Raw genomic sequence first — 23,022 nt, forward strand, 5'->3', positions numbered from 1 at the left:
CGAGTCCCGACAAATGTCTCTAAAGCATTCAAATGTCCCGGTTTCCAATATTCACCACGAAATAGTCCTGGTTGTCACCATACTTAAAATAAAAACACTTGTTTTGAGTGCTTACATAGATGTTTATCACATTCTGTGCTGTTGAAAGTGCTAAAATAATCGTAAAAAATCGGCAAAAATTGCAGATCTACAAGCTCGCATTGTGAGGCTATTTGTAGCTATAGTATTTTATAAAATCAGATTTAAGTGATTAAGGGTCCCGTTTTGGGTTTTTGAAAATATGGTCAGTTGGTCACCCTATGTTTTATTCTTTGTCCTACAATGGAGTTGTGGTTTCCAAAACTTTGAGAGTTTTAGAAAATGTTCACCCATGATGACATGCCCCGAATAAGGACTTTGGATTTTATTGCGTGCAGAAAGGAGCACAACTCAAAGTAATTGCTGGCTTTCATTCCTAACACTTCCATTAGCAACCGCTATGACCAGCACATCAAATGTATAGATATTATCGTGTATCAAGTCACTCATCTCATTTTCTGAGAATGTTCCAGGATGTAGTTACTGTCGCAATATGAATCATCTGGTGGTATTTATTGGGAGGTTTGTGGTAAGAGTGTGAACACATCAACTTGCTTGCCCCTGCTGAATTCATTTCGATGTTGCAGTGGAAATAGTGAATCATCAGTGGTTTTTGAGCCCCTTCACCCGCCCCACCCCTAACCCAACCCGAACCCACCCCCCTTCAGTTTGTTTTGGAAATGTTAGCCACTGGCTTAATTTTCACTGAACTAAAAATGGTGGGCACCTTTACTTGATGCCTATTAATCAAGCTATTCATCAACAGTACAAAATAACCCTACGTTCCCTCAGCTGGTGCTCTTAAATCCACTTTCGACCTGGTGTCCCTATGCCAGTGGTTCTCATGGTGGGGTCCGGGGACCCCCGGGGGTCCTTGAGGGGTCCCCAGCAAAATGTGTTTTTGCATAAAAATAAATCTAACCACCTTAATCTTTATATATATTTATATATAAATATTTCATACTGCTATTCGAAAATAGACGACCTAAAAACGTCTACGTAATAATCTGGACAAATTGTGAAAAATTTGGAAATCCTTTTCAGGGGGGCATCATCAGGTTTACGTGGTTAAACAGGGAGACAAGCTTCAATGTGTGTAGCATTTGTCCTAATCCTGACGGTAAAAGTTGGGCTAATAGTTGTTATAAACGGTACAGTTAGAACTCCCTCTGCGCATCGCTGGTTTGTCACTCCACACAGTTCTATAATTCCATTCCTGACAGCCCCTCGAGACAGTGGTGGTCGCGGTAGTGTTGGTGCAGTGTGTGTAGAGGTTGCGAGGGACTCTGTCTGGCGCCCTAAAGACCGCATTGCCCCCATGCTGTGTGTAAAAGATCCCTGATGCGACATACCCCGCTGCGTCGGTGGTGACAGGGTAACACGATGATCACGAGTTTGAAAGGCTCACACAGCCATTTTTCATGCCATTTTGAAAGCCTAAAGAGAGTTGTTATGAAGCTTTGGTGCCAGCTGACGTGATGCTTTAAACATCCACATAGTGAACTAGAGACACTGTCCGTATCCTCTTTATAGTTGACCACAGGCAGACTGTACAGTATGTTAATATGCGCTTTTGAACAGATTTTGCATGAATGAACTAACATGGCTCCAGCAACAGCAGCAACAGCAGCTTTGTTCTGATTGCAAATCGAGTTTCCATGCAAAGTCTCTGGAGACGAGTGTCTCCATCACTGTCGGGATGCTCGACAGCAAAAAGTTGAGTTGAAAAAAACGGAACTTTGACGCTAGTGCATTAGCGTCCAACCAATAAATCCCCCCCCCCTCCCCTCTTCCCCAGTTCTCCACCCACCAGGGAGGAAATATATTCTCTCCATCCGTCGTCTTTTCTCGCACTGCATCACAACCAGGAAATTCTCTACCATGATTTTTTGTTTTCTGTGTATTCTGTACAAAATATACTGTATGTTTCTCAGCGTCTCTTAGTTACACCAACGTTGTTCTTGTGAAGCAGTTTGTTTATGCTTACTTATTAAGATTATAACGATCCCTGGTGTCAGACAGCTCCGGTGCTGTGGTGCTGTGAGCGAGTCAGGCCAGCTGCTCTGCCCCGACAGGAGAGAGCTGACAGGCTGGAGGAGTAAGAGACAGCCCGTCGCTGATCTCTCACAGCTTGTTGCTGTAAACAACCTTCATTTTAGCCAATACATATGTAATGTATTTGCAATGTATTGATTAGTATCGCATCTACAGCTGCAAGTTTAATTCTTCGTTTAAAAAAAGTTTCTTCACTTCGATAGCAGGCGCCTGGACCGCTACACCAGCAGTCTGGACCGCTATGCCAGCGGTCCAGGCCAACGTAGTTTTTCATTATAAAAGCTATTTAGACATGCTAGACATGCTATAACAATATCTGAAAGGTGACAAACAACGTTTACAAAGTACTCCTGTGGTAACTGCGTGTGGCTGGCCTGGGGCCCCTCCGGACGTGGACAGAGGTGCGAGGGCCCGAGAGGTGCGAGCTTTAATTGTAGTTTGAGCTTCCTCAACAGTGTGCATAGATATTTTTAAACAAAACAAGATAAAATACATCATTTAAAACTTTTGGAAAGATATTTCTCTTCTGGGTCGCGAAAATGTGATCGTCCTGATTAGTGACATTCGCCTGCTTTCGCTGCTTTGGTCTAAATGGCTATGAGTGACATCTGATTAACCTTACACCACCTAGTACACTCAGGCAGTGCAAAACATGAAAGTATCCATTTCTGCACTTCGCTACCACAACTGCTGTGGCCTGCATCTTCCCCCCCCCGGAATAACTACAGGAGGTCACAGTGTTGAGTGAATACATTCTCAGTGAAACGTGGATGTGCGTGCACTTGACACAAGCAGACACACTCTAAAGTGCTGAGTGAGTACTTGCACGCATACACTGACTCACGCACGCACACACGCAAAAGCAGTGACTATACACACAGGGACAAACAACACCTCATTAGGCCTGTCCAAGTTGTAGCCGACATACCCAGGGGTTTGTTTGTACAAGTGGCACAGCTTGAGTGCATTCATGACTGTCGCTTCAGGGACATGGAGATAAGACCCACACTAGGCCAGAGCTGGATCCGTTTCAGACTCCCGCTATCAGGCCCGCCCGTACAGCTGGCTTAACGCAACACATTGGGTGTTTGTGCGCTGCTGAGCGGCTATAGCATTTGCCAAAAGCTGTAAAAAGCATCTCAGAACAGGACACGTGCTAGCCATACTATGTTTTCGCCGCTGTCGGGCAAAAACCTTGTATCACTCCATATTTCAACTTTTTATGTTTTCTTGTGTAAATTAATGTCCTTCGTCTACAGTGTCACACAAATGTAGCAAAAATAACAGATCTAAAAGCTCACGTTTTATGATACGACACAGTGTGAGCTTGTAGATCTGCTATTTTTGCTATTTTTACGTTTTGTTTTAAGTGGTTAAATGTGTCTGTAGGTTTTTATAAATATTGAACCCGAGGATTACTCGAGGATTAACACATGCTTGTGACTTGGAACACAGATTCTTTTTTCCATCTCCTGAAAATTCACAGTTTTGGACAAGGTTTCCAGTGACATTTTGCTGTACAGATTGAATGTCATGCTAAACGACAGGGGACACTACAAGGCCATCACAGAGAGGCAAGGTGTTGGAGATGATGTTGATGGACATCATGGCCCTCAGCGGTGACAGACAGGGATCGGACCATCACACCAATCATAACCAAAGGAGTTTCCATCTGCATTTCCTCAAAGTCAATATCATAGCATCAGCAGATTTAAAATAGCTGTATTTATTCTGTTTATTTGTGTGCAACATCTCAGCAAATTAGCAGGCTAGAGTACTTCACAGAGCAACTTGTTCACCACAGTGGTATCAGCTAAACGTGTGTGTGTGTGTGTGTGTGTGTGTGTGTGTGTGTGTGTGTGTGTGTGTGTGTGTGTGTGTGTGACTGGTGTGTGCTTATCTTACAGGATCAAACCCTCAGTGCGTAAGTTCCAGAAACTCGGGGTCTATATCTCACACTGCTCACACTATCTTGATGAACAAGCAGTTTGAACGGATGTGTAAATGGAAACACCAAAAACTCTGTGGTTAAAGGTGCACAGCAATGTGTTCTTTACCTCCTCATAACCACTTAGTGTACAACTTCATGTAAGTCCCCCAACAGTTCAAATGGTACAAGCATAGAAAACACACAAGAGATCCAGACAACATTTAGAGTAAAAAATGCCATTTGTCTCAATTTGAATCAGATCTAGATTGCACAAATGAAATGTAATAAACCTTAATTTGATATTTCAGGGATGCAAATATTCCCGCATTACTGTAAGAGCATGTAGATGCATGAAGAGTTCCTGGTTTTGGCACTACAGTAGTACCCTATGAGCGAACTGTGGACACTGTCTGTCTGTCTGTCTGTCTGTCTGTCTGTCTGTCTGTCTGTCTGTCTGTCTGTCTGTCTGTCTGTCTGTCTGTCTGTCTGTCTGTCTGTCTGTCTGTCTGTCTGTCTGTCTGTCTGTCTGTCTGTCTGTCTGTCTGTCTGTCTGTCTGTCTGTCTGTCTGTCTGTCTGCCTCTCTCTCTCTCTTTATGTGTGTGTGTGTGTGTGTGTGTGTGTGTGTGTGTGTGTGTGTGTGTGTGTGTGTGTGTGTGTGTGTGTGTGTGTGTGTGTGTGTGTGTGTGTGTGTGTGTGTGTGTGTGTGTGTGTGTGTGTGTGTGTGTGTGTGTGTGTGTGTTGCACAGAGTCACAATTGCAAGTGCGTAACTGCCGCATCTAGGCACAAATTGGTGTGTGTGTGTGTGTGTGTGTGATTCGTGAGTTGCTGTGATAGGAGAAGGATATCAAACGGAACACAACCACCCAAAAGACTAATCATTGTGTATATTCCTGCACTATACCTGCACCCAGTGATCTTGGTACATAGAAATTGATCTATTGAATTTCTGACTTTCAAATGTACATATTTTTTGTTTTGATTGTATTGCTGTATTGTTGTATTGTGCTTTCTGCTTTGGAAATGTAAACGTATGTTTTCTCATGCCAATAAAGCCCTTTGAATTGAATTGTGTGTGTGTGTGTGTGTGTGTGTGTGTGTGTGTGTGTGTGTGTGTGTGTGTGTGTGTGTGTGTGTGTGTGTGTGTGTGTGTGTCTGTGTGTGTGTGTGTGTGTGTGTGTGTGTGTGTGTGTGTGTGTGTGTGTGTGTGTGTGTGTGTGTGTGTGTGTGTGTGCGCGCGCGTGCGTATGGCTGTGTATGAGTGCCCTTTGCAGGGGCTCTCTGTAATCAGCTGTCAAAGGGGCTCTCACTAAGTCCCTATAGCAGTTCATAGCTGAGCTGAGCTGACAGAGCACTGCACAGCCCCTCGTTCAGGCAGGCAAACTGACTAAGCGTGTGATAGTGCTCTTTCTGTGCTGCTGATTTCATTCTGCAAACTGATACCTCAGCAGTAGTTAAGGTGAAGAAAGGACAACCAGATTCAACCTGCTACAACATAACAACGATGACCACATGCACGTCACCTCCCTGCATGGCGTGTGAGTGAGTCATTGCGTGTGTACGTGTGTATGTGTGTGTGAATGTGTGTGTGTTTGTGTGGTTTTGGAGTTTTGTCAGCCGCAACTGATTTCTGCGAATAGATCGTAAAAAAAGGTAAGACTGAAAGATGGTACAAATATAGCTGACATCAAATGCTGATACTAATAGCCTACTAATACTCAAAGAGTCTTCAACATAACCTTGTTTTGACTTGCAAACTAGTGTTGTGGAAATTGTGCTTAAATAAGAGTTTGGAAACATTCACTGTTACAGTAAACAATATAGTATTAGTTTGTGAAATAATTTTTCATCATTAATTAAAGCGTGGTCAGTTTTATTCTTTATCATGTTATCAAGCTTAAAAAGGTTATATCAAATTGATTATTTAAAACATATCAATAACAAGGGATCATAAATACATATTTGTCACAGTCACTACATCAAATCAACTGCCAATACAAATAAACCCTTTAGCACTGCAATAAAATGTGTTATGCAACTTTTGCATATGCAGTAGTGCACAACTCGCTGAAAGGTGTCTGAAGACTAACTTAACATTTGAGTTTTGGAGCTGCCCAATGCTAATTCAGACCCTTACCAACAGGTTTAACACTGGTTTATATTACTGTGCCACCATAAATAAATACAATTAAAAATTAAAACATGAATACTGCATGATACACAATTAGGTGACAAGTTGTACTTAGAATGGAGTGGATTTATTGAATAGGAGCCATTGCATTTTGTATTATTATGATCATTATGATCATTACTGATTATTACAACAGTTGACAGGTACAACAGATTTAGTACCTTAAACGTTTATTATTTATACTGTAAAGTAATTCATTTGCATTTTTGTTGTTGTATTTTTTACTAAGCTACTGTACTGTATGTACAGTATAATGATACTTTGATAATTGTATTTTTCTTATTGAAATTAGATAAATAGTAGCTGAGAGTGAAAATTGTCTCAGTAGCTATAGTTTTCAGTAGCTAAGGATTGGTGGTATACTTTTTTGTGCGTGTGTCTCCAGTATTAATACAACATGATTATTTTAACAGACATAGTTTAACAGATAGTGTAATTTATGTAATGTAGGTTATACAGTATGAATCAGATCTTTCAACATATTGCATATTTTGGGCGGAAACCTTGGATGTCCAAAACTGTTATTTTTCAGGAAATGGAAAAATAACCTTTGTTCCAATAGATTCAATGTAGTTATTATTTATTCACAAGCTCTAATATTTATAAAAAACACTTTACCACTTTCTACCCGGTGTCCCTATTTTGGGTATGTCGTTATAGGTTTTCAAAAATTGCAGATCTGCAAGCTCACAATGCGTCGCAATATATGATATTGTCAGCTTGTAGATCTACTATTTTCATTTGCGCAACACTGTCATACGACAAAGTACATATTCAAATAAACCTATTCCTTTCTATGAAACACATGCATCATAAGTACAGTTACAAAATAAATACATGTTGATGATATATTGTTTTCGATGTGTCATGAAAATATCTGCAAGATCCTAGTGCACATCACAAATAAACTTTTACATATACAGTGTGTAGTAGAATTACAAATTGAGCATAACGTGTAGATGTAATACATTATTTGCATGGCTGTGTTGTGTAATGTAATTATAGTGCCTACTTGTAGGTTTCGTATATACATTTATGATGTCATTCAACATCATTAATCTGTCATTATGAATTATGATGAATTAAATGATACATTATGATTGTGATTATGATTTTTTCAGGTACATAATATGAAACTTTTTAACATGTTTAAACTTTTTAACATTTAACACGTTGTCTTGATGACACGTCCCACGTTGTCAGATAGAGAAGATGATTGAACTGGGTCTGCCCGACGGAAGCCTGATAGACGAGCTGATGGAGATCACGGCGCAGAGCCTCAGCCACCTGGAGATAAAGGAACACTTCAACGTCATCAAGGAGATCGGCCGGGGGAAATACGGCAAGGTGCTGCTGGTCACACACCGCCGCAGAGGTAGCCAATGATTCTTTCTAACCCGGGAAAACATCTGTGTGTCATTTTTAGAATTCTTTGGATATAAAAAAAATAGCAGATATACAAGCTCATCGCCATGCTACGAGCTTGTAGATCTGCAATTCTTTTTGAAAAATCGTGAAAATTTGTGCAAATCTTTGTGCAAATCTTTGAATAAATATGTTTTGTAAAGCGAAAATGTATTCGAAATCCTAACAGTGAAAAGAAAAAAAAATGTATGTTGCTATATATCAGTGGTGCTAAAAAAAATAGCAGATCTACAAGCTCATAGTGCAGGCACTCGGTGCCGTGCTATGAGCTTGTGTATCTGCAATTTGTTTTATAGCCAAGTATAAAATAATGGTTAAATTGGTAAGTTTAAAATGACAGATGCTTTCCCGGTCTTAATGGGTTAATTTCAGGCATTAGGCTAATATTAGGCCATGATCCCCCATTTCGTACGATTTTGATATCTCTATTCTCTAGGACCCCAGTTGACACTGTAAAACTGTGTTAATTTAACCCAGAGAGTGCAGAAATGCACAAATCTGTAACTCATTGAGTTACAGATCGTTGATCCCATTTGGTGCCTATAAATAATTTAGCTGGGGACGCCCTGAAGGATCCCTGGGGGTTCCCGGAGCCTACATTGAGAGGGCTATATACGAACAGAAGTTGTGTCCTTAGATGTGTCTTGACCTTACCAGTTACTCACATTTAAATTTTATATTTGTATTATTATTATTTTCTCACACTGGGTAATTATTCAACAGCAACACTATTCAGTTTTTATAGACCATAATTCCTAAAGCGGCTACTTGCTGGAAGCAGGTTCTAGTTTAGCACTAGTTTGTTTCTCATGAGTGAATAAATGATAAATGAATGAATAAATAAATAGGCCTACATACAGTAAATAGGTCTACATAAATTAACACAGCAAGGTGTGCTGGTTGGCAGAAATGGCGACAAAAACAGAAATCAAATCATCAATAGGTGTTCATCTCATTGTTTAGTATCTTGTGAACATTTACGTGAAGTTAACTTTAAGCTTGTCACTTTCTTGCCAGCAAGCACTTCTACTTCGTGTGGTTCTTTAATGAGAAGCGCCAAACCGGAGCCTGCTACAGACACTGCTTATGGCTACTGGTGGTCACTGGGCATCATGGTCTATGTAAAAACAACAGTGTGGAAAATGTGGTTACAACTAACCGGCAGGGTCACAACGGGCTTCTGTAAAATATGAATATTTGTGAGTGAATGAAACCGTGGAGCTTTGATGATATTAGCCTAATTATACGCAGGGACGCCCATGGCCCTGAAAGTGATGCCCAAATCCTCCACAAAGCTGCAAGGTTTCCTGAGGGAGTATTGCATCTCCTTACACCTGTCCTGCCACCCCTGCATTGTGGGCCTCTTTGGCATCGCCTTCCAGTCTAATGAGCACTATGGTTTCGCTCAGGAGCTTGTCATCGGGAGGGACCTGTTTGCTGTCATCCAACCTAAGGTGAGTATTATGCCAGTAAAAAAAGAAGAAGCAAAAAGCAAAACATAAGTAATAATAATACACACGCACGCGCGCATGCATACACACACACAGACTGTTATTCTTTCACTTTGTCGCGGAGACTTGCTATTTACAGTACATTGCCTGAAGCATTTTATGCTACACATATATCCTGAGTTTTCAATGTAGTGGATCATGTCTATAACCACAATTTCTGAATCGGAATCAGAATTAAGGAATTTGTCTCAGTAATGTTAGTACATTAGTCTGAGTAACAACAGTAGAAAAACACCAACATTATTTACAACTACTAAATCTATAACTATGTAGTCAAAAAGAAGCCACGTCCCAATGTAACACAGATCTTGCAAATCTGATATTTTTGATAATTCTGAAAGATTTAGAAAATATACTGTACAGATGCCAGTGGTTGGGAGTGGTTAAAGGGCCACTTCATCCATTTTCAACCTATCTTTACTATTATTCCTCTCTAATGTTCATTAAAGATTTCTGTCTACTAGGTCTGTGTCTCAGAGGAGGACTGTGGACAGAAACTTGCCTATAGCAGTGACATCATTGGTAGGCAGGTTTGGATGGAGCATGTAGTTTCTATTAGCTTGGAATCCCCATTGACGATGTCATTGGTTGGCACGTTTCTCAACTGTATACTCTATAGTCCACCAATGAGATGCAGAATGAGTAGACGGAAATCATACCATCTTCAGTGCTTCAGTGAGGAGCAATTTTATGAAGATAAGGTTGAATTTGGGTGAAAAGCTCCTTTAAGTGTGTCAGTGGGTTTTCTAAATATTTAACCAATTAAAAGTGCTAGCGGTAGCATACTGTATACATTCCGCAAAGCACCTGTATGGATTTATAATGAATGAAAATGCTTGAGAGCTTTGCAACGTTTTCTTTCTTTCTTGAGAGCCATTATGTTCAATGAACATCCATATCCAAACACTATAGTAAAAAAAATAAAAATGTCCTCCCCAGGTGGGCATCCCAGAGGAGTCTGTGAAGCGTTGCGTCCTCCAGGTCGCCAGCGCGCTGGAGTTCATACACAGCCACAGCCTGGTCCACCGTGACGTCAAGCCAGAGAACATTCTTCTGCTGGACAGCCACTGCTGCCGAGTCAAGCTGGCTGACTTTGGCCTGGCCCAGAAGAGGGGCACCATGATCCGCTTCATCACGGGAACCCTGCCTTACATGGCCCCGGAGCTGTGTGCCATGGTGCTGCCTGAGGGCCAGGAAGAAGTAACCGCACCGCCGCTCAGCGTGGAGCCCAGCCTGGACACTTGGGCCTTCGGCGTGGTCATCTTCTGCATCCTCACCGGCTACTTCCCCTGGGAGTGCTGCATCGACACGGACGACTTCTACCAGGAGTTCGCCGACTGGTGCAACGCAGAGGAGAAACCCAGGGACGAGGAGGACGTTCCGCCTCTGTGGAGGAGGTTCACCCCGGAGGCCATGACGATGTTTGGGAAACTGCTCGCTCTGGACGCGGGGGCGAGGAGCACGGTGGGGGAGGTGAGGGCTTACGCAGAGAAAGACTGGCTGAAGAAGGAGCACAGGAATGAACAGCAGGCGGAAACTGGGAATTGCAAAGAGAAGCAGTCTGGTACCTAACACCCTGACCTATAGAATTCACTGTATTACTACTATATCTATAGCTTCTAATACTCACACACCATGTAAAGGTATGTTTGTATCTTTGCAGTGTCCTTGTGTCCAGTTTAAAGGCTATTCATGGATAATGAGTCAATGGAAGTACAACCCACTGGCGTAAGCACTATAAAACGTGTGGAACACAGATTTTCCTTTCTGTGAATTAGGTCTTTATTTTAATCCAGTTCTTGAGGTGGAATGTGTATAGAGTAAATACCAAGCCATGGCTGACCTTTCCAGCATACATGAAAATAAATGTAAAAAACAACAACAAAAAACAACTAGTGCACAATATGAATTAGAACCATGCAACTGCAACACAAGTTTTGAACTTCTGTAGCTAGCAATACAACTTATTTTAATGTCAGTTGTTGATTTCTAGTAGTATTACTACTGTATCATACAGCTCATTTGACTTAATGTTACTGTATATTGAATAATACGTTAATTATTGTACAATGAAGTACTTGCACTGTGCATTATTTAAAAATGTAAGCAATTGTTGCAGTTACAGTTACTTAATTTAACACTTCGGATTTTACTTTGTACAGAATATATGATGGTGTGTGCTGCTTCATTTATGATCTTAATAATAATGATTTTCTTAGAAATGCAATCTTGAAACACCAAGTTAACCCAGTTGTTACTAGTAGTGATGAACTATCCTTCATAACTCTGCTCAGTCAGAGAGGATTTGTTAATGAGCAGCATAGAAATCATGGCAATGTGGTGGTAAATATGTTCCCTTTCCACTTTTGCTTAACATATTCCCCACCGTCCATGTCGGTTGTATCCGATGTCGCAATTTATGAAGCTGTAAGTGGGGGTCACCGTGTGTGACGGGTGCAACTGTGAAAAGGAACAAATAAACGTCATCTGTCTCCTCTGTCTGGCTCTTTTCATCTACTCTCTGGGGGCTGATATCACATTACCCTCTTTGAAGCAACATCCATGACCTAAAGCCTTGAGTTATACTTGATCACATGCCGGTGCCGCTTAAAAATCTGTTGTTTTCGCACCGACACCAAACTACAGTATGACGTAACTTACACTTAAGATGTACCGGCGGTACATCTTACCGGCGGTACATCTTAAGCCTATACACAATTAAGCCTATACACAATTATAGTGTGCGTGGTACAGTACCACGCACACTATAATTCACTCTCTCTCCTTCACTACCAATCGATTCCCTTCTCTCTCCTCTTACCTAATCACTGACTTCACCCCTTTACATCAGATAATCTCATGGCATCTGTTGCAGCTGGCCCTCTACTGACTGACGCTCTTCTTTTGTTCAGCTCCAGCGCAGCACAAGAACGCCTGTTTGCAACAGAATGTTACATGAGCCCCCCCCCCCCACAACCGCCACTATGGCCAGTGCCAAACTTGGCCCAGGGCCTGAAACTGCTCGCCTCCTCTCCATGCTTTGCAGCAAATTTTAGGGGTATTACTTTAACCGGGGTCATCTTTCAGCTAACCCCCAGGGGTCCGGTCCTGTCATATTCCAACACATCCAAGATAAACCCAACAGCAAACCCCTTGTTGGCATTATGACTCTCCAGATATCCCTGCTAAAGATCTCACTCATGCAACAGGGCCAACAGGGGGTTGAATGGCTTCAAATATTGGTGCGTGTGCTGAGGGCAACCACAGGTCTTGCACAGGTTATTAATATGATCCTGTTGTACTGTAGCGGGGATGTTGCTCTGGCCATGTTGCATGTTGGTCAGTGTACTGTACAAAAAGTCAACACTTTATCACTCTGTGATTCTGCCTTAATTTCAGTATTGCCATACTTTTCCTAAGAAGCCTGTATTTCACTGGTTTTGTTTTTTTTACAAAAGAGTATATTGCATGCACTCTTATCATCACTCTTATCGTCGCCATGGTGATTTAGATCCTCTAGGTGTCACACTGATTCAGCAGATGTTTAAGACAGGATGTTGTGGCCATAGACAGGTATATTCATATCTACACCACTGGCGTGTTTGTAATATTATGTGATGTGTGTGTGATGTGCCTTTTGTGCAAATCATCAACAGTTAAATGTAGACACACGTCTGTGTATCTGCAAGATGAGAGTAAGCATCAGAGCATCAATTTATTCTAGATTGCTTGCATGAGGTAAATCCTACTTGGCTTCTATTCAGTTTATATAAACACTGACCTGCTGCAGGTTCATTGAGTTTGCCTTCGAATGAGGCAGATTTTCTCTTTTTAGGATTAACCATCCTTCACCATGAAGCCTGAGGTTTGGAAGGATTGGGAGATGTCCCACCATATGATTTGTTACTGACATGTGTGGAACCCGTACATTTGGATACCATGTGCTTCCCATTGGAATTGCATCACCCGCTTCTGCACACAATGATCGTCCTTTTCACCCCCCACCTTTCTCTCACACACACACAAACACGCACGCACGCACGCACGCACGCACACACACTCACACTCACACTCACGCACGCACTCACACACACACACACACACACACACACACACACACACACACACACACACACACACACACACACACACACACACACACACTCAGTCGAACAAGGCCTTAGACAAGGCAACAGGGCTTCTTGGATGGCACCGAACTCATGGGAGCACTATTAATAATCCCACTCCTCTGTTATGGAAAGTCACCACAACTGGGGCCTTTCTCACCACCATGAGCACCGTCCCTCCTCCACCACCACCATAGAAGACAGCATGGGGTATAGCTAAAAAAAATAACATTTAGAGGCGTGCAGATCTGTTGAGTCGGCCGTGGAAGGAAGCTGGGCCCATGACAAACCACATCGAATGATGTTAGCGAGTGTGTGAGGTCAGGGTACTTACGGCAAATATTTGAAACATGAGGTTATGAACACTTCAATAAAAGTGATCATTGAACTTGGAGAATTTCTTGAATAATTCGTTCAAAACATATAATACTGACAAAACTCTTGATACATTAATTATATGGAATAATTTGCAATGATTTGCAATATGTCTTAGATATGTAGCATTGATCTAATGTGCTTTATTAAAATCCACCGACGTGTTAGAAAATCATCATGAAGACAGCCTCCTGAAAGCACTATCTTGAATTAACATGATTTTTAATGTTTTTTTACCGCATCGAAATACTGATGCATTGAAAATAACTTTCAAGTTAATGTGATGCATCCGCTTTAGTCGTCTGGTACCAAAGGGTCAAAAACAGCTACCTTCATAAGCAAAGCCAGTTTAACGCAAAACACAATAAGTCTGTTCTTGTTAAAACAGGTTGTCAAAGTAGATCCATCTTCTCAACTGGATTGTAGTTCTAAATAAATAGGTGACATTTTAATCTTATTTAACCCTCATGAGTGCAGTTTGGCTCTGCTGTGCCAAAACTAAACTAGAACCCAGAAAGAAAATGTTGTCCCTTTCACTTGCGTATGTGTATGTGTTCTCTGTGTCTATTTTGGTTTCAACCTTCCAGTGGCCTTAATCCTACATCCTGATCCCTCAGCAAGGCCCCTCGCTGCCTGGCTGCGTGTGATGTTTACATATTACAGCAGGACCACTACTTACAAATTAGTCCCTTTGGGTATATTGTTGGTTCTGCAATCTCAGTGGCCCTTGCTTGACTCCTGGTAAAGCCATGTGAGGCACTAGTGGGTCTGTCGGTCTCATGAGTAGTGGGTCTCGATGTCTATTAAAAGCAGCACTCGTGGGTCTGTATGTCTTAAAGCAGAGGTCTTCAACAGGGGGTCCGTGACCCCTAGGGGGTCCGCGGAGGTACTGCAGGGGGTCCGCGAAATTGTTTGATTAAAAAAAAATGTTTTTTTTAAACTTTTTGTAAAAAAAAATCCCAAAAATGTCAATATGTCTTTAAACATAACATAACATGACATATTTGAATAGCTTTGTATTGAATGCACAACATGGTATGTTTATACATATTTTGTAGAGAAAGAAAAGGTCTTTTGCACACCTACTGGGACAACCTGTGGGTAGGAGCAGGCTCCAGGCAACCATTTGTTCATGTTTATACATATAAAACACAATTTTATACATAAATATACAATATATGTGGTGGCCTACCCCCTACCCTACGAGGTACCCCATCAGTTTGGGGGTCCCTGGCCTGAAAAGGTTGAAGACCCCTGTCTTAAAGGCAGCAATACCGGGTCTGTATGTCACTTGAAAGCAGCTCTAGTCCATCTCTTAAAAGCAACACTAGCAGGTCTGTCGGTCTTGCCGAGATGGCCTTACTAATGTTCACATTTGTAGCGAGCAGCTGCTCTCATATGTCTTGACCAGAAGGGTAAAGGTTTAAGTGAATACGAAGAATGTTAAAGTGCATGGACATGAAATTGTATTCTTAATGTTTCGAGCAGTGCGTGGAGTGCATAGATTTAATTTCATGAAGCTGGGGTTCTCCTTGGCTGTATGAGGACTATTGAAAAAAGCCCTGTCTGAATCTAGACGAGGAGAGAGATTGAATTGTAGTAATAGGACATACATATACATATACATATACATATACATATACATATACATATACATATACATATACATATACATATACATATACATATACATATACATATACAGTATTTTTTTTAAACTATACAGCTCATTGTGCTGTGTATCAAACTATAGATGATTAAATAACATACAGTTTGACACTCAAACAGAGCAATTTCAAAGTATGTGATGATTCAAAGTTTCAGAAAGGATAATTCGCTTTTTTAGTACACGTTACTATTAAATTGAAAATCTAAAAATGTCATTAGTGCAATTTACCATGGGTCCCCTTGTTAAAATATCCAATAGAACTTTTTGACAAGGGTCTGTTTTGAAAAATTAAGGGTAAATAAATAATAAGGATGTTATTGAGGTCTATAATTGAATTTTCTAAAAAAATCTTTTTTTTCATACAATCTGTGGGGTACCCAACAACAATTATTGTATTATGGTGCTCATAATATCTACAATCAACATGAACAATGCTAAAAGGAACTGTATATGCTAATAAGGCAACACAGACTAAAATGTTATCACATGCATATTTGTTTAACTAATTATAACTAAATAGTTGAAATTTCAATATCCAAATTGTCCATTTTATAACGCACACATTTTATTAATGTATGTATTTCAGATAATAGTTTAACATTTTCGGACCCTCAAGAAATTAAAATCTTGCTTTAATTGATTTATGTATGAATGCAACACTGAAATTTCAACCATACAACATTTGAAAACGAAAAAAAAAAGAAAAGAACATCTAAACAGATTTTGTTAGAAACGTATGGTCAATTTGTCATTGTTAAAGGATTTAAAAGCTTAACTTATTTCTATGAAAACTGTGTAGAAGAAAAACTGGTTAAACAAAGTGGATATACAGTTCACCAAACCTCTGAATAATAATAAACAAACATAATTTGAGGTTAAATGTGAACCCGGGTGGCAATTGCCATCCCCTGAGACCCCAAATGAAGCTCCCGATCCCAATCATCCTAAACTAACTGTAACATCCATAAAAGTCATAAAAGTAACACCAGAGACAATAGTAGAAAGAAAAAAAATCTGGCATCTTGAATTCTACAATAAATAAATGATAAGAATTGATAATATGAAGATAGTTAATAGCACATCATAATAATGAAAATAAGTTATGTCAATGTCATTTAACAATGTTGATGTCAGTAAGGTGGAGCTTCTATACAACACGGGGGACATGAACACATTTTAACAGTATAGTACAATATGAAAACCATAGAATTAACACCAGGCAGCAGCCATTGAAAAAAAAAAAGTTAAAATATTATAACATTTTGAAAAACGACCAAAACAAATTCTTCTGATTTTAGTCCTTAGCATGCGGTTGTCTACAGAGAAGGGAAATCAGTTTTAAGTTACAAGAGAATTGATGCTCTGTGTTTTAGCCAAGGTAAAACAAAAAAATACTTTAACTGTTAACACATTTTTATTTAACTATAGTCAGACCAATCTGACCTGTTTAAGATCTGTTGTGTGAGTATAGTTAAGAAAGGAGAAAAAAGAAAGAAAGCAAAGTGCTCGTTTTCACATTTGCTCGTCTGTGGAGAAGAACTGAATTTTAGCATAACTGAGGGTAATCACATGATTTTTATAATTCACAGAATCACATTCTAATTATAATTCATAGTGTGCTTTTTCATAAAGGTTTAACAGTGGCTCAAGACTTTCCTGCATGTTGAGTGTTGATGTAATCATGCTGTGGGTTGTGGCTGCTGGGACCTGCTGCTCCGCTGGTCACTTCCTCCTCACCGATGTCATCATAAGACAAGGAGGAAGCACTTCCTGCATCGTTCTGTTTGACAGCTGCTGCCTCTGATCTGGATCCTGCATTCACAATGAAAAGAAGAAAGAAGCAACAACAACAACAACTCAAACTACTGTACTTAAATTTATCCTGACACTTTTGCAGGTTTTATCGTAGCAAAACTGTAGGCTAAATGACACTACTATACTTTAATCTAAAACTGCTAAAATAACAAGAATCTGCCCATTTCTTTAAGGACGGAAAATAAGCACACACTAACTAATCTGAAAATAATTTCAACATCTAAATAGCTGGTTGCATCACATCCAATGAATTGATACTCTAGACTAGAGATTGCTTATTCAACATGCAAAATCACATGAGGGCCTTGAAAGAGGACTCTTATAATTAACTCCTGTGAGGTTGGGACTAGAAAACCACACGAAAACACATTGTGAGTGTAGACTATACTGAGAGAACACAACCTTCTGACAAGGTTGATGAGCTTCACAAACGCCCTGTGATATACAATCAGTGAAACTGAGTTTGATCTGTGTATCAATGTCTGATGAAACTGGAAATATCACTCACCAAGACTGTTCAAGGCTTTCATTTCATGACTGAAGTCAACATCCTCATAATAACCACTTTCATGGGATTTTCTTACTAGATAACAACAGAGTTAGAAAGGTACTGGTACAAAAATGTGAAAAAGGAAGAGTGTATTACTTACACTTCAGATGCCACAGCAGTGCATAACACCACACTTTTTTCCAAGCACTTTTTCCAAAATTATTCCTATAGCCACCAATGTGTGTAAAACTCTATTGTTGTTTAGGTGTTTAGGATAAAAAAGGGTTCAAAAAGTTGCAGATATCTCACTCACATGCACGCACACACATGTGCACGCATGCACAATTCCGGCAATGTTTTACATAGATATTTACTGATGTTCATGATTACACTCGGCTCAGGCAAAAAGCGACATGTTGACATTTTCATCTTGGTTTGAATTGGAAACGAAGGACTAAAAGGGCCTATATAACCATAACGATAATTATAACTATATCGTTCACCATTGTAAAAATGTTTTTATAGTTGGTGTGAACTCTACCGTCCACTTGATTTTTAAAACTGTATTTTTATAGTTATAGTTATAGTTTTTAAGTGCTCAGTGTGAACGGCCCTTAACTTAATACCAATGCTGAATACTAGGGAAAACATGATACTATCTGTCCAAAGACTGGCCTCTGGTGACCAGAGAGTAGCATTACTGCATCTGCAGTCTATCAAATCAGTTCCTTTCTTTCAAATGAATGGACAAGTACTAAAACATGTCATTCAGACACTTGAAACAGGACTGTCATCTTCAGGGGTCATTGATATAATCTCACCACATTAATATACTCACACTTAAATGTGCGTCTTCTCAAAAACAGACTCAGGAGAAGCAGCATTATCATAATCATGCCTAATCCCCCCAGGGACAGACCTGTGGTCAGGCCGACAGGAACCTGAACAGTAGTCATCATAAGGATAGTCGTAGTTGCAGTTCAGGGTCAGTTGTTTGGGAACTGCTTATTTGAAAGAACTATAGGTAATAGGTACCTTTGCAATAGTCTTCTGGAGGACACATTCTTTTTTGTCCAAATGAACGTTTGAGCACACCAGTGATGTTCCTAAGTCCTAAAATAAAAATGTCTTTAGTGTTTGAGAGTTTTTTTCCCCAGACTTTATTCAGTCAGGAATGTCATACAGTACAAGAACTGATTTCTTCCATTTTTCTTTTTGGAAATCTCTATGGGAAAAATGAATGGGGTCTGGAACGATGATACCAGAAAATGGCCGCCAAAATGTAAAGCGACCTGTTACGCCACCATAATAAGGCCGACTTGAAAAATTGTGAATGACGTTCTTCCTTTGCCTACTAGGAGTGTGCATGAAAAGTTTCATACTGGTTGGTCCAGCAGTGTCCGAGACTTTAGCTGTAACAGACCGGACACACGAATGGACGGACAGGGGCAGAAATATAATCTCCGCCTCCCGGCCTGGCAAAAAAAAGGAGTAGGGGCTCTATTCTTGCCACTGCTTTACCCGCACCCGCTGCCCACTACCCGTGAATTACGGGTAAGGGAGCCGGCACTCTCCCTAAACGGTATTTTGCGGCCGCTATACCCGCTATTAATTATGTCGACTCTGTTATTCGCGCCTGCATGGAGGTGTGCCCATGGGCGTGCCCATGGGCGTGCCCATGGGCGTGTTGTTGCATAATCCCCAAAATTGCTATCTTGCCCACACACGTTTAAGAAAGCGCAAAGTAGATTCCAATACCACCCGCTATGCCAAATTCGTTTAGTAGAGTGTGCCTGCAATGGACATGTCTGGAGTCGGCCGGGCACACAAAGGCACAACATTCAGAGACTCCCTAATTCTCAACAAATATCTGTGATCATTACATTATAAATGTTTTATTTTCCTATAATCAGCAGAAGTGAGAATGTCAATTCCTTGTTTCAAGTGTGTTTATATAAGATGATAGTCTATTCAAAGAAGACACTGATTTGTGCCGCGCGTCGTGCACGATGCCATTCACTCCATTCAGTTTCATTAATCCAATAATAACATTCTCTGTAATCAGTAACATGTGGGTGATAATGTCGATCAAATATGGCTTTATTCAAAGGCATTCAAAGGCTAGTGCGTATGAAGCAAACGTCGGGTATAGTGTCCAACCTTATAAGTGCCTCAGTGCGGCCGCAGAGTTCACTTCTGAATTAGGTGATTGTGAATGTGATTGTCATTACAATTTTACTGTAATCCACAAAAGTGTGACTGTTAAATCCTTGTGTCATTAAATTGTGTTTTTATCAGCAGTTGCCAGTTAAGTAGGTGTTTTAGGGATATGGCCGGTGTCCGAATATAGCAACCTTTGCACGGGAACGCCCCTTGCACCATGCTAAATCCCCAAATAGTGGGTATAGCCATTTTTGGCCAAGATAGGGCCCTAGCAGAGGTCAAATTGGGAACTTTCGAATTCTAGGTGAATACCTTGAATTACAGCATGGTGAAACGATTAAGTTGCAGTATTATACAATTCCAAATAGTCTCAAATCCAGGTCATATATGTTTGAATAACAGCTCGAGATTTTGTCTCTCACAAATGTGTCATGCTGAAGTGATCAGAGATTAAGTGCAACGGAAAATGACTGCTGGTTTTGCTAGAACAGCCAGTTTAGCTGAAACACAGCCGCAAACCACATGTTTAACTCATTGAGACCTGAGGCCGATTCTACAAATGTCTTCTAACAGACAAACGCATGTTGCTATATCAGTGGTGCTTCCTTGACATTTTTCATGTCAAGGAAGGACCCCCAAAATTATATGTATTTGGCCGTGGACCCCCCGACTCAAAATATTTAGTTCCAGGGACCTCCAGAAGCAAAGATTTGAGTTAAACATTTTGAGTTCAAAATATATATATAATTATGTTCAAAGATTTGCACACATTTTCAAGTTTTTTCATAGCAGATCTGCAAGCTCATAGCACGGCACAAAGTGACTGTCAGTCATTTACTATCTGTCATTTTGTCTGTCATTTATCGTATAACTTGATTTAAAATGTAATTTTATTGATCCCCATGGGAAAATTCAGGTGTCATAGCAACAACAGCAATAAGAGTGCAACACAGAAGCGGAACAAGTAAAACATAGAGCCAAGACACCTCAGAATAAAGATACAATTTAAATAAAACAAAATAACATAAATAATATTTAGTACTTCTACACATCTACACTTGTTCTCTGAGCAAATGAGTTGACATATGTGCAGTCAGTAAATGAATATAAGTACTGTATACAGTAAAAGTACAGTCTCTCACCAGTACATACAGTACTAGTGCCCCTTCAATTAATGAATTGTGTAAAGACGATCAACAATGAGTGTGTCAATGAATATAGTACAACTATATGAATATCTGGGTAATATTTGTACAGTCTATCAAAAATGAATATGAATGAATATATGTGCAGTCTATCAACAATGAATACCGGTATATGAATGAGCATAATGTAGTCTAATGAATATATAAATGAATATGTACAGTCTATGAACAATTCATATAGGATTGAGTGAATATTAATTCTTACAAAAGTTATCCTTAACAGGCATTTGTCACAGCTCTGTAGTGTACAGTACATCCCAATAGTCCTGGTTCAAGTGTCAAGTGTTGCAGAGTAAAGCAGGAGTCAGTAATCCCAAAGAACAGAACAGAACAGAACAGAACAGAACAGAACAGAACAGAACAGAACAGAACAGAACAGAACAGAACAGAACAGAACAGAACAGAACAGAACAGAACAGAACAGAACAGTTCTCATGTGGAGGCAGGCTTGGTTGTGGAGCTTGATGAGATGATGACTACTGGCACAAAGGACTGTCCAAGTCCAGGGACAAATTAAGACTCAAGGAGTCCACGACTCCAATCCGGTCCCGCGCTACCCATAACGGGCAGAAGGGTTGGCGTGCAAAGACGCTACTCGAGTTGTAAGGCATGTAGAGAAAGAAAGCACGTCAAGTCAAGAAAGCACTTGTAGACATTACAACATGTAGGATGTACAGTCTATAACCTACAGTATTTACATGATATTCATTTGCATGTGAAAAATAAAAAAGGTTACACCTTTAACTAAGATTGTAATAAGCATTCGTTATCAGGTAATAACACATACTTGTCAACTCTGTTAATCAGATGTTTAATCCTGTTAGTCAGATGGCTATATACAGTAGGAGGAGGGGACATGTACTGTAGGCTGAGGGGACCACATATTTGAGCGTTAACCTATATTTGAATATTTGTCAGGATCTGTCTCTGTTTTATTTTGTAGTGATATTTTTCCTGTTTTCTGTGGTGTGCTTAGGGTTTACTTCCTTTTATTTTGAAGTATTGTTCCTAGTGTTTTCTGTTGTCTTTGTAGCTGTCAGTCTTGTCTCACCTATCCTGTGATTGTTCATTTGAGTCACCTGTGTCCTGTTTGCCCATGCAGCCAATCCCTGTGTTGATTGTCTTTGAGTTTAATCTGTGTCTAGTTAGCCTCGTTCCCAGCCTCACTCATCTGCGAAGAGAAGAGCCTGGTCACGACCTAAAGCAGAGAGTGTCTATAGGGGCAGGACTTCCATCGTACGCTTTTCCCCCGGAAACAATATTTTTTGACCAATCACAACACTCGTTTAATTCACGGAGAATGTTAACAGATTTGTAAAGCATCAACGCCATTTCCTTGGGCGGTACTTCCGCCAAATTCTGGTACTTCCGTTTAGGCACTCAATCGGCCAGGTCTTGCCCAGCGTGGTGTCTAGTTAGTTCCCTGTGTATGTATACCAGTTTGGTTCTGTTAGTGTTAGTTGGATCCTCTGTTTCTTGTACCTGTGTTTGCTGTGTGACGGCCCTGCCCCCTCTGCCTTCACTGTTGGCTAGGCGGCACCTGAGTGAGTAGGGCGGAGTGGAGCAGGCCGTTAGACCAACTGGGTGCAGCTGGGTGCGGTGGTTTGGGAGAGTATATAGGGAACTCTCCTACTTGCCACACATTTCTTCTCTCTCCTCCTTGGAAGCAGGACCTCTGCTGAAGGTTGCCACCTGGCCTGTGGGGCCTAACCGTTTTGTTTCAGTTCCCTTTACACACCTTATACAACACTCGCACAGCACATCCCACACATCCATACACTGCAGACATTACTGATTACTGACTTGCTCACATCTCATACTTGTTTGCTTTTGATTATCTACAATTTATTAATTCAGATCAATAAATATAATTTAAACGTTTGACTTTGTGTGGACCTCTTTTGGTCATGTATTCCCTAGTGCATGACAGCTGTCAATTTTGTCACACTGAGACTTTGTTTGCACTTTGAGTTGGAGTGTGATCAAGTT

The 23,022-nt window shown here is 40.4% G+C and overlaps 1 protein-coding gene across 4 annotated transcripts; it reads left to right on the forward strand.

Moving 5' to 3' along the window:
- Positions 1-5,329: 5,329 nt before the first annotated feature.
- On the forward strand, positions 5,330-11,686 carry LOC308097127 (serine/threonine-protein kinase SBK1). 4 transcript variants are annotated; one of them, XM_080444725.1, is made up of 4 exons: positions 5,330-5,715; positions 7,457-7,628; positions 8,930-9,132; positions 10,129-11,686. In XM_080444725.1, exons 2-4 carry the CDS (start codon positions 7,466-7,468, stop codon positions 10,759-10,761), a joined length of 999 nt encoding a protein of 332 aa, XP_080300851.1. In that variant the 5' UTR covers positions 5,330-5,715; positions 7,457-7,465; the 3' UTR covers positions 10,762-11,686. The 4 variants fall into 4 exon arrangements, with proteins under 4 accessions (XP_080300851.1, XP_080300852.1, XP_080300853.1 ...); XM_080444726.1 differs by having other exon boundaries at positions 5,330-5,712; positions 7,455-7,628; XM_080444727.1 differs by having other exon boundaries at positions 5,330-5,604.
- Positions 11,687-23,022: the final 11,336 nt, after the last annotated feature.

The sequence above is a fragment of the Gymnoscopelus braueri genome (assembly GCF_963280865.1).
Source record: "Gymnoscopelus braueri genome assembly, chromosome: 12".
Lineage (NCBI taxonomy): Eukaryota > Metazoa > Chordata > Actinopteri > Myctophiformes > Myctophidae > Gymnoscopelus > Gymnoscopelus braueri.